Below are 12,761 nucleotides of genomic sequence, written 5' to 3'. Positions count from 1 at the left end.
CCCGATAAGATATCGGGCGGATTTGTATCGGTTTAGCTCTTATCGGGCGGTTTATCGGCCTAACATACATATTCACTAAATATCTCCCCTTCTACTGACTTCTTCAGCTATAATATGTATTGAAAAACTGAATCTTTGTTAGAAGTCAGTTATATGGATTGTTTTTCTTTGTTCTTGCAAAGCTAATTTGTTCGAAAGTTTCATCTTTTTTGGGTGCTTTTGATTCCAAGTCTGTCATTTGTCATTTCTGGTGAATTCAATTCTACTGACTTCATTAGTTGTAATATGTATTGAAAAATTGAATCTTTGTAAGAAGTCACTTAAGTGTGCAGTAAGTATTAATAGTTGATCCTGTTATATAGTTGCATTAATGAATAAACAAGTCCACAACAATACAAAGTATTAATAGTAAACAGTGTTGGATAAAACTCAGAAAACACTGCTTCAGAATGCTAAACAAATAAAGAAAGTCAAAAGATAGTGTTAATAGACAGTGCAGAATGCCCGTTGTTGGTGTTCTATCATAGTTGAAGCAAGCTTCTCGTCTTATTCATTTTTAAGGGTTTTAGTTTTTTTATATTTAATATATATAAATAAAAATAAATTTATATATATTTATATTCTTAACGGGTTAACGGATTATCCGTTAAGAAAATTGAATAATCCGCCCCCAAACCGATAAGCCGTTAATAAAAAAAATTCAATCCGTTCCCCGTCCGTTAAGCCGTTAAGCCGTTACCAGTAAGCCAGTAAGCTTCGGTTCGGATCGGTTTTCGGTTTCGGATCGGTTTTGAACACCCCTACAACTTTGGTCGGTTTTTATTTTTAAAAAAATGTAAAATATTTTATTTTCTTTTTCCGTCCATGCTGGACGGTTTTTGATCGCTTTTTTTGGCCGACCAACGTTGGTCGGTACGGATTGCTCGATTTTTAGCGGATTTCTAGTAGTGTATTTACATGCCCGAACCACCTCAACCTCATTTCTCGCATCATATCTACCACAGAGGCCACTCCCACCCTCATTTAAAAAGGTGCACTCATTAACCATCGTATCAATATGATAGTTTGAGCTTGAGTGCACATATGTATATATACTTAAATATTTTAAAAAAACTATGATATTAATTCACATGTTCTAGCTGAGAGGAGGGCATGTATTCACGTAAATCCGAAACCCCAAATACGCCACTGCATATGGACCACCCGCATGTGTAAATTTGTGGCATCTGACCAAGATAAGTGCCACATCGCGGAATTCAAAGATGAGGAAGTTACGAAGTAACAATCAACAACGTCACTATACCTATCACTCACCCAACAAGGCAACTTATAGACCTAAAACGAACTAACATGGCTATGCCATTCACTTGAACCCTACCAAACAGAATAAAAATGACACTCACGTTAGTTTTGTCCCGTAGGTTTGCCCTAAAGTAGTATTCACATTTTCACTCACAATCCATTCGATGATTCTGTATTCCCATTTTCATTTCCTTAATCTAAAGCTACAATTCGTTACAACCGGCTTGAAAGAGAATCAGAATTCGGGGTGCTTTTTGAGGAAGCAAAAAATGAAGCCATGTGAAGATGTGACGATCACTTTGTTTCTTTTCCATTTGAGAAGTTTAAAGCACAAATCCAAGGCCTTTCATTTGAGGGCCAGAGGCATGTGTCGAGTTTGTCATGTGGACGAGTGGCGGTCTACGATTTGCCGTGTCAGCAGGGGTGGATTTTCCTTTGAATGTGTTGTCACGATCTCTTCTAAATATTGGTTTGTGAAGTCACGGCGAGGTTTGCGGCCAAGAAATATTGTAATATTGAGGGAATTGAGGAAGAGTTTTGATTTGTTAGGCATTTTTAGATTGAGGTAGCTATCACCAATGAGTTGGGGTGAAGTGATAAGTACTACTTTATTCTTAACGAGAGATGTACGGTTTGAGCTTTTGGTATGAGGCTGCCTTTATTAGATAACAATTTACCCTAACGTGGAATTTTTTAGCACAAATCAAGATTTAATCATACCTCAATACAGGTATCGAATACCAGACATAATTTACTAAAAGAAGAAGAAGTTGGGGGTAGCTAACTAGAGTTGGGACCCCATTTTGGACCATCGAACTTTGAATTATAGAGATCAAACGCATGTGCTAGCTAGTGTCATGTATGATCGTCTAAGGTGTCTTTTTCTTAGCGATTAATGAAGCGAGAATGGATAAGACTTTTAAGTGATTTTATTAGTAACTAACAGCTAACTCGCACTTTATGGTGATGAGATTTAAAAGTCTTTTTTCTTACTAATGAGGTGGGGGATCTTGTTTTTTCCCACCACGAATGAGGTGGGGATTTAATTCCTAAAAGTTTGAACTAGATTAATAAATGGAAATGAATATGATACATTGTGAAATTTTAAAATTCAAACAAGCCAATGATGTTTTAATATCCACTGTCTCTCAAGTAGGTAGATTTTATTTAAGACTTACAAACCTAACTCAAAATCACCATAACTAGTGGTATAAAAGAGAGATAAAAAAATTGAATTCTTTCAAGGTTAATTTCTTTAAAAATATTTTGGAGAATTTATTTTTTTGTCCCCCTTAGAATTTTACAATGGTGAATGATGGATCAAATGCAACCGAAATTTTGTTCTCGTAAGAAATTGAAATCAATTAGTAAATTTAGAACTTCAAAAAAATTGGAAGGATATCTTGATTTTTAATTAACTAAATGACTTGATATAACCTTCTTTTCCTTCTATTTTATTCACAAGTATTATATGATTGCCTCTTCAAGCCCTCGTATTGTCTGAAAATCATATGAAATTACTGTTCAAACATGATAGGAAATTATAGATCATCTCTAAAACTAGCCACGAATAAATAGGTATTTTCAGTATCCACTTCCCCCTTCCCTTACGAAAAAACAATTTTTAAAAACAAAAGGAGGAACAACTCTTCTTTTTCGATTTTGTACTATAATTATAAGATACTAATAAGTAATTAAATAAGAAAACCATTCTTGACAGTTAGTCTTTTAGTTGGAAGTTACAGTGACCTCACTACAAAAATAATAGAGTAACAAAAGAAAGAAAACAAGCAGACATAAAAGAGAAAAGCGAATAATGCATAGATTGCTTGTTACTAAAGGGTAAAATCAAGACAAATGATAAAGGTCCCATGCAATCTGGTAACTTTATATGCGTGATGCTAATGAATTTTTCATAAACAAATATGTGGTAAAGTCAGTTAGCTTCTTTTGGTAGAATATATTACTAAAATATTTGCATATGTGCGTGGATACATAGCATGCCATTCACTAATCATTTCTCCTTTTTCGATATTAAAGGATTCAACCACCTATATAAATGTTTAAATAGCAGAAAATAACATCTCAAATTTAGAACTTTGAACGAATAAATGAGAACAATAAAAGAAAATTGATATTGCAGTGTTCCCACCCAAAATTAAATGGAAAAACAATTTTTGCAGCTAAAGCCCCGAGTGACATAATTACGGTCGGTGACATTTGCTATACACCGCTGGTCCATTTCTCTTATCATTATTGATTTGAAACATATTGTGCTAAAAAGTAAAAAACAAACCAAAAAAATAGAAGTGCGACACAGTTGCTTATATTTTCTAGAAGAGAATCGATCTCTTGCATTAGTTACTAATGGAAATTATCCTCCAATTTCTATCCAAAATAAATAAAAAGAAAAGAAAAACCGGATCAATTTCTTATAGGTAATATTAGATTTAACTTTTTCTTTTTTCCCCTTGAGGATTACGATCTAATCATAAGCAAAAGTTCAGTTCGCATGGATAGGCATAAATATTTAACACTGTAGCTGTTGGAATATTATAATGGAGTATGGGAACGATTATCTATATATGCATGCAGCCCTTAATTATTTCTACACATTACTCCATGTCATGAAACCGTGAATCGCTTTGATGAGTATAATATAAAAATTGCATGCGAAAAAGGAGCTATATTGCGAACTTCTATTTCCTTTAATTAATTAGTTATATAAAATTATACTCTCATTTGTTTGTTCTAAAAAGAATGATATTTTTGTAATATTGGATATTAATCATTTTTATTTGACTTACTATATCCTGAAAGAATTTTAATTGTAATTTTTAAAATTATGACTATATTTAATTTTATGGAAGTAATTTTGTAATATATAAATTGCATTTCAAATGTATTAGGAATTATGTCTAGATATTTAAAAAGTTAAGTACGTTCCTCAAATTGCTATTCTGTTGGCCAAGCTTCTATTTAGTCAAAAGTATTTATTTTTCAAAGTTAAGATATTTTGCGAAGCTTTTAAGAGGAAAAAAAATGCTTTTGAATAAAAGCAAAAACAAATTTTAAGAAGCAGAAAAAATAGTTTCTCTCCAAAAGTATTTGTTTTAAAAACACTTTTGAGAAAAAAATACATTTCTAGAAGCAAATTTTAGAAGCTTGGCCAAACACTAATTACTACTCAAAATTGTTTTCAAATTTATCAGTCAAATACAAATCGATTCTTACCAAAAGTATTTTTAAAAAAAATTCTTTTGAAAATAAACTAATATTAGAAACTTGGCCAATCAAGCCAAAAGTTTTTTTTTCTTTTCATTTTGTGGTTAAATAGGCTAGAAATTCAATTTCACATGGAGTGCTAAACCATATTTTATGCTGAATAAAAGGACAAAAATAGAGAGAAGAAGAAGATATTGTACAGTGTACATATCAGGTAGGAATGCTTGCTTAACGGACAAAAACTAAATATAGTAGTCCTCTCTAGCCTCTATAGGTAAGAAAGAAGAGAGGGATCTCCGTAAAACATGTAATCACGAAGATAAAAGTGACCCTACCTCTTTTGTTTAATCAACGCTAATTTCTCCAGCTTTTCTCTCTTTATAAACTCCTCCATTTCCCTCTCTTTTCTTCCCAACCCCAAATAACTTTATATTTCCTCTCTTCTCTAGATAACCCCACTGAGTTCGTCTAGAGACAAACCTAATTACAGACAAATATGGGCACTCTTTCTCTTTCTTTCCTCTTCCTCTTGTCTTCCCTTCTCCTTCTCCCGTCCATCATTGCCTCCTCCTCTCCCCTATCTAATCCTCAAGCTGTTGTAGATGAAGTACATAGGTACGTACATTTTGGTTGCTTCACATTAGTTTCATTTATTTTAGTCCCACATTGGCCGAGTGTCTATCGGAAACAGCCTCTCTATCTTTATAAGATAGGGATAATGTCTGCGTACACACTACCTTTCTCAGACCCCATTTATGAAATTACACTGGATTTGTTATTGTTATTTTAGTCCCACATTGTATATGTCGAGACAAGACTAACGTTATTTTAGCTAGCACATATTTTCGTATGTATACATAGTTCGAACAGAAAACAATGAGTCATGTAGTTGTAGTACGTTAACAAGATTTAACCCTTTTATTTTTGGGAAAATGCAGGAGTGTAAATGCTTCGAGAAGGAACTTAGGCTATCTATCTTGTGGTACCGGAAATCCTATTGATGATTGCTGGCGTTGTGATCCCAACTGGGAGAAGAACCGCCAACGATTAGCTGATTGCGCCATTGGCTTTGGCAAAAACGCCGTTGGTGGTAGGGATGGTAAAATTTACGTGGTCACCGACTCAGGTGACGACGATCCTGTCAACCCAAAGCCGGGGACTCTCCGTCATGCCGTTATCCAAACTGAACCGTTGTGGATAATTTTTGCTAGGGATATGGTTATTCAATTAAAAGAAGAACTTATTATGAACTCATTCAAAACAATTGATGGTAGAGGTGCGAGTGTACATATTGCGGGCGGTCCATGTATAACAATACAGTACGTGACGAATATTATTATACATGGAATTCATATACATGATTGTAAGCAAGGAGGTAATGCTATGGTGCGGAGCTCCCCATCGCACTACGGGTGGAGAACGGTTTCCGACGGTGATGGAGTGTCGATATTTGGTGGGAGCCATGTTTGGGTGGATCATTGCTCTTTGTCTAACTGCAAAGACGGCTTGATTGACGCCATTATGGGGTCCACAGCTATTACAATTTCTAATAATTTCATGACTCACCATGATAAAGTTATGCTCTTGGGACACAGTGATTCTTATGTTCAAGACAAAAATATGCAAGTTACCATTGCTTTCAATCACTTTGGCGAAGGCCTTGTCCAACGAATGCCAAGGTAAAAATTTAAAAAGAAGTAAATGATCACTATACACAATATTTCTTTTAACGACTTAAGTTTCATACAATGAAATTGTAAAGGAAGGGGAGCCGTGGCGTAACTGGTAAAGTTGTTACCATGTGACCATAGGCTCAAGCCGTGGAAACAGTCTCTTGCAGAAATGCAGGGTAAAATTGCGTACAATAGACTCTTGTGGTCTGGTCCTTCCCTAGACCCCGTACATAACGAGAGCTTAGTGCACTGAACTGCCCTTTATATCTCGAAAGTGTAAAGATTTTTTTATACTAACAATGGATTTTAACTTGCAGTAACAATAGATTTTTACCGTTTTTGCAAATGGTTAATGCGTATAACGAAGATTTATCTGCAACTACTTTATGGCATATGATTATATAAATAATTTTCTAGCCCTGTTTAAGCGGTGCATGTGTTAAGCAAAGGATACATCGAAATTTGGTTGTGTATTCTAAATGACGAAAAAACAGTAGTTAGGATTTACAGTGGGGTATGTTTGTACAGTGTACGTAGAATTTAATGAATTATTGGCGGCCTTTTGGAATATGCAGATGTAGACATGGTTATTTCCATGTGGTGAACAATGACTACACCCATTGGGAAATGTATGCAATTGGTGGAAGTGCTAGTCCCACCATCAATAGCCAAGGGAACAGATTTCTTGCCCCTGATATTAGGTTTAGCAAAGAGGTCAGCATCACTTGTTTTAATAAAGTTCTCCAACTTAGGTTTTACATTTTTTTTGCTTTAGTTTTAAGGTAAAATATTTATTGGAATTGTATATATATGTAGGTAACGAAACACGAGGATGCTCCAGAAAGTGAATGGAAAAATTGGAATTGGAGGACTGAAGGAGATTTAATGTTAAATGGTGCATATTTTACACAATCAGGAGCTGGAGCTAAATCATCAAGTTATGCTAAGGCTTCAAGTTTAAGTGCAAGGCCTTCTTCTTTGGTCAGCAATTTAGTATCTGGTTCTGGTGCTCTCAATTGCCGAAAGGGTTCTCGTTGCTGATTAAGGGAAATTATTTAACTTGGTCTTATTTTTCTAAAGTTTGGTTTTAGACAAAAAATTAAAAATGATATGAGATTTGAAGAAAAACCATGTAATGAAGGAGGAAAATTAAAGAAAGGACAGAAAGTGTAGGTCCTAATATATGACTAGGGGCGTTGCACTTTTATTGTCTTTTTGCCTCCCTTCAATTTTTTTTTTTACCTTTTCCTTTTTTTTTTTTTTAAATTTACTTTTATCCTTTTTGACTTGATTGTCAAATACAACCTCGGTCTGCCATTCTCAGCAGTTGGGACTTTATGCGGTTCTGTTGGTTTTAGAATTTAGAGAAAGGCAAGTTCAGAAGTGTTGATATATACATCAATATATGTATTTATTTTTGAATATTGTGTGACTCTCTCTGTCTATATTATACTATGTATTAGAAGTTGTAGAAGACAATACACAATAATAGTGAGCAATGAACGTAAAAGTAAAGATGAAACACGATTTAAATATTTGTTTATATAATAACTACCCATAACTGCTCATAATAAGTGTTTTGAAAAAATGGAAGAAGTTCAACTACCAATGTTTAACTCCATCAAATTTGTAATTGAAGAGGCACACTAAAAAGCTACATGTGTATCATTTTAACTCCATACAAATTAGGAAACGTATAACTAACTTATGAATTATGCCAAGCAATATTGCAGAATATCATGTCTCTACCTACTTCTTAATTCTTATACAATTTTAATCTTCCAATAGAATAATTAGACCTCAGCTCATAGTCTTTAATTTTGACCTTCCAGTACTGAAACAATTGATGAATTTAGATTTGATCCCAAATGCAATTCCTAATTAGTTTCGTACTTTCGTTTCATCAATTCTATTTAATCCTTGTGCCAACCGTCCGGCATCGGTTTTACTTTGTTGTTGTTTTGGCTTATTTCTGCATTAAGTGGTTGAGTTTTAAATAGAAGTGCGGCTATAAATCAAAAACGGAAAAATGCACACGCATTGAATCTTCTAGTAAGACCTAATATACGAGCACTTATGTGTGGCAACCATTTTTCTTTTGAAAGCTAAGTGGACGTTTGCCAAATAAAAGAATTTAAATACATCATAAAATTAAGGGGAGTCAATGTATAATAAATATACATAAAATAAATTTTTTTATGTAACAATATAGTGTAATTTCCGACAAAAAGTAAAAAAATATTCAAGTGAAAATGATATTGGAAAATTAGAGGTATGTTTGTACATGAATACAATTTGAAGCTATTTTATTTTTTTGTGAGTGATTTAAAGTGAAAATCTTGAAAAACTATATTTTTGGAGTTTTTTTAAAAATTCGAAAAATTTCGAAATTCAACTTCAAATGAAAATTTGAAATTTTTATGGGCAAAAAATGATTCCGTAAAAAGTGAAAAAATTTCGAAAAAAAAGTGAAATTATTTTATTGCGAAACGTGCCCTAAGTAATCAACTATTCAAAACTTTGTCCAAGAGTCAGTTCTGTAGTCTTTTAGAAAATAGTTCAGTAGTAAATAAATTGCCAGGAAATCAGAAAAGCCCAAAAGAAGAATAAAAATAAATGAGTGACAAGGAAAAGAAAAGCAAGGGAACAATAAAAATTTGGAAACCTTTGACCAGATTCAAAATAAAATTTGACCAGTTTCCAAATTTTATGGAGACAAGAGAAACAGAAAATGTCTGAAGCATAGGTTCAGTATCAGATACGACAATCATGTTATGGATACTAGCTAGTCTTCCAAAATAAAGCTCATTGTCACATGCTTTGGCACGCCTCTTCATACCAATATAGTAATAGTTTAAAACAGTGATTGCCTCTCTTCTAATGACACCATAGCAAAATTCTTCATATAGAAATGGCCAAATACTTTGATTGTTTCAAGAAAAAAAGGGAATTCATCTTCCTTTTGGACTAGCTAGTAGTAACAGTTTGTGTAATACTAAAGAAATAAAGTAACAATCAAGATTACAAGGGTTTAGTACACAAACAAAAAGTCAAAAAGAAAAAGGTAAGATAAATAAAAAAAGAGAAGTGAAAGTGGGGTATTCAATTTTCCCACCACCTTAGAGAAGAAACTTTACTTCGAACAACAAGGTTGATAAATAGCGTGGAAAATAAAGTTTGAACCACTTGCTTTCTGGCAAAACAGTAAATCAAAGTCTACCCTCCGTTTTTACAATTTGTTTTGCTTTTCGTGGTTTTCTTTTGCCATCCGTAATTAATGCAACAAATTAAGGCCAACATTATATATGTACTAGGGATTTGGTTTACTTGCTTTCGAAATGTGAAAAAAATAATGGAACCTAATATGATTCAACCATGTGGAAGACGACAAAGCAAGAAAAATATTCACCTAACTGGGAAACAACTAAGGATTAGATAAACTATTGACGATCATGAAGATATTGCCCGCTAAAAAGCATGGAGCGTATTGAGTTAGGGGTAGTTTAGTGTACTAAGGTGAGGGGTTGTTAAGTAATTTCACGTTTCTCCTCCACTAACTAATATCGGAAGTGGTTATTGTATATGTCCGAATTTGGTAACGACGACAACAGATAAGCAGAACATAGGACGGGGTTGACCACGACACAGAGACAAAACGGCCGTCGTAATGAAGGCAGACGACTAGAAGCAGGTAGCTGATATAGGATAGTAACGGTAGCTTAAACACAGAAATAGATAAGAAGAATATTCCTTTGGATATTCTTTTATGTTGTACTTTTTAGGGATTTTTGGGAATGTCCCTTATAAATAGAGATGGGGAACAAATGTGGATTTGCCTTTTTGAGAACTGAGACATATTGTAAAGTTGAGAGAATAATATACGAAAGAGTTGTCTTATTCTTTTTATTCAAGCACATGTTGTTCAATCTTTATCCACAAATCTCAAGATCCCATAACTCAGATTTATTACTTACCTTTCCACGTCGTCAGAGAAAGGAAACACCCAATCGCACAATCATTGGGTGACGATTCCTTTACACTATAACCCTCATCATTCTCGCATTTATTATACATTTATGATATTACATATCTTGTCAATTATAGCATATTAAATTCGTTATTTAATATTCCTAACCCCAATTCGTCATACAAGAACATTGCTTTACTTAGTCTAGAATTTATTAAGTTCAACTGAGATTCACCCTTTTAATTTATTCTTGATTGGTTTAGTAATTATTTGCTAAAACAATTTGGCACCGTCTGTGGGGAGCTTTTTAGTTGAAACTATAGTTCTTTCTAGATCATAAAAAAAAGAAAGAAAGAAAGACATCTCTTCCTCGTTTGTACAAACTAACATTGGCAGGAAAAGAAGACGCGAGGTTGAAAATGATAGTAGGTGTCACTACCAACATCTTGAACACCATCAACGAAGATGGCAGGGAAGACAACGAGAACGCGACACCAAATGCTTGTTCAGGCGGAGCGTTTCACCTCCCCCTCGCGAAAGCGTAACAGCTTTACGCGAAAGAGGAGCCTCCACGTCAATAATTGAGGAAGCACCACCGGCAGTGAATAAACTACTGGAAGAGTGGCTGACAAGTACTCTAAACAACATACTCGACAAACCCATTAAAAGGGAGAACAGAAACACCGCACAAGTAGACATCACAAACAACAACTGGCGAACAGCCCATCCCCCAAACAGGTAACACTTACACCACTGCTGATGCGGGTGATGATGCACTCGCAGCCATTCAAAAGAAAATGGAAGATATGGAAAACGAAAACAAGGCACTCCGTGACCAGATGAAGGAGCATCAAGAAAGGGTCGACAAGATACCAGGCGCCCCAAAGTTGCTACTGAAACAAGACGTTGGTCGATTCGTCGAACAACCGTACAGCGAGGAAGCAACTCCCCATGCCATTCCCAAAACCTTCAAAATGCCACCATACTTGAAAATATACGATGGCACTACAGACCCAGAAGACCATATCGTCCACTACGCCATAACGGTGAAGGGAAACGATCTTTTGAAGGAGCAAGTTCCATCGGTGCTACTGAAAAAGTTCGGTGAAACCCTAACAGGGGGAGCCCTAACCCGGTACTCACAACTGCCGGCACGGTCAATAGCAACATTCGAGGAAATGGCCGACAAGTTTGTTACCGCTCATGCAGGGGCTAAAAAGGCGGAAGCCAGGGTGAATGACATATTTGCCGTGAGGCAATCGCCTGGCGAGGGACTCAGGGACTTCCTCGTCCATTTTAACAGGGTGAAAATGAGCCTACCAAATGTATCAGAAGGGATGACGGTAGTAGCCTTCCAGAACGGGTTGAGCAGGAGCGGGTCGAGAGCAACCAGAAAACTATTAAGCAGGATCATGAAATACCCCCCCACCACTTGGGAAGAAATCCACAATGCCTATTGCGCCGAGGTGAGAGCCGACGAGGACGATCTCAATGGTCCGACCCAACGGCTGACGTCAGTTCAAGCAGAATTGAGGAAAGATCGTAGTAACGACGGTCGAAGGGATCAGTCGGGTCCCCATCTCTACCGAGAAAGATATCAGCCCTACATCCAAACAGCCGTCCCACCACCTCCTCGGCACACAGAAGGGCTTCCCAGGCCGCACACCGGGACTCAGTGATACGAAAGAGGTATGCCTCCGCTCTTATCTGCTCACAATTTTTGTGTCTCCCCTTTAGAAATAGTGTATACACTAGAGAAGCTCGGCACGAAGGTGAAATGGCCGCAAAAAATGAAGTCTGACCTGAATGCTCGGAAGTCGGACGCCCTCTGTGAATTTCACCAGGAGCGGGTTAACAAAATCGAGGACTGCATAGGTCTGCGGCAAGAGGTAGTAAGAATGCTGAACCAAGAGCACCTGTAAATTAATGAGCGACCGGGGACGAGCCAACTTCGGTCGCGGACGTGAACAGCACCAGGGGCCTCTAAAGCCACCCTCCACTGCTCGTACTGTCCAAATGATCGTCAGCGGAGGCGACGAGGCAGCGATCAACTATGTGGAATTCACCACTGCACACAAACTCAAGCGGTCGATCACCCACGAACGGTGTGATGACCTCAAAGACAGTAGCATCTTCGATAAGCCTGATACCGACAGTTTGACTTTCCCTCACTTCGATGCTCTTGTTATTACATTACGTATTTCAGATACTGATGTGAAAATAATAATGGTAGACGACGGAAGTGGCGCGTGTATTATCCATCCTCGAGTCCTTGTACAGATGCGATTCGAGGATAAGATAATACCGCATTACATAACACTAACGGGTTTTAATAATGCAGTTGAGCGAACTTCTGGAGAAATAACGCTACCAACCTAGAAACAACATTTCATATCATGGACCAAGATATACCCTACAACGCCATCATAAGACGACCATGGATACACGCCATGAGGGCCATCCCGTCAAGCCTATATCAAGTAATCAAGTTCCCTACTCCATCGGGAATATTTAACATCCGAGGCGAACAACGCACTGCTCAAGAATGCTATCGTATCTCCCAAGATTGCACACACACCCAACAACTAATGGGA

The 12,761-nt window shown here is 36.3% G+C and overlaps 1 protein-coding gene across 1 annotated transcript; it reads left to right on the top strand.

Moving 5' to 3' along the window:
* The first annotated feature begins 4,919 nt into the window (after positions 1 to 4,919).
* Positions 4,920 to 7,624, top strand: LOC109242977 (probable pectate lyase 18). The gene is made up of 4 exons (XM_019409874.1): positions 4,920 to 5,142; positions 5,466 to 6,206; positions 6,776 to 6,914; positions 7,017 to 7,624. The coding sequence occupies exons 1-4, from the start codon at positions 5,024 to 5,026 to the stop codon at positions 7,239 to 7,241; spliced, it is 1,224 nt and encodes a 407-aa protein (XP_019265419.1). The 5' UTR covers positions 4,920 to 5,023; the 3' UTR covers positions 7,242 to 7,624.
* The last annotated feature ends 5,137 nt before the right edge of the window (positions 7,625 to 12,761 follow it).

This window comes from Nicotiana attenuata, unplaced genomic scaffold, assembly GCF_001879085.1.
Source record: "Nicotiana attenuata strain UT unplaced genomic scaffold, NIATTr2, whole genome shotgun sequence".
Classification (NCBI taxonomy): domain Eukaryota; kingdom Viridiplantae; phylum Streptophyta; class Magnoliopsida; order Solanales; family Solanaceae; genus Nicotiana; species Nicotiana attenuata.
This window is presented reverse-complemented; position numbering and strand designations above follow the sequence as displayed.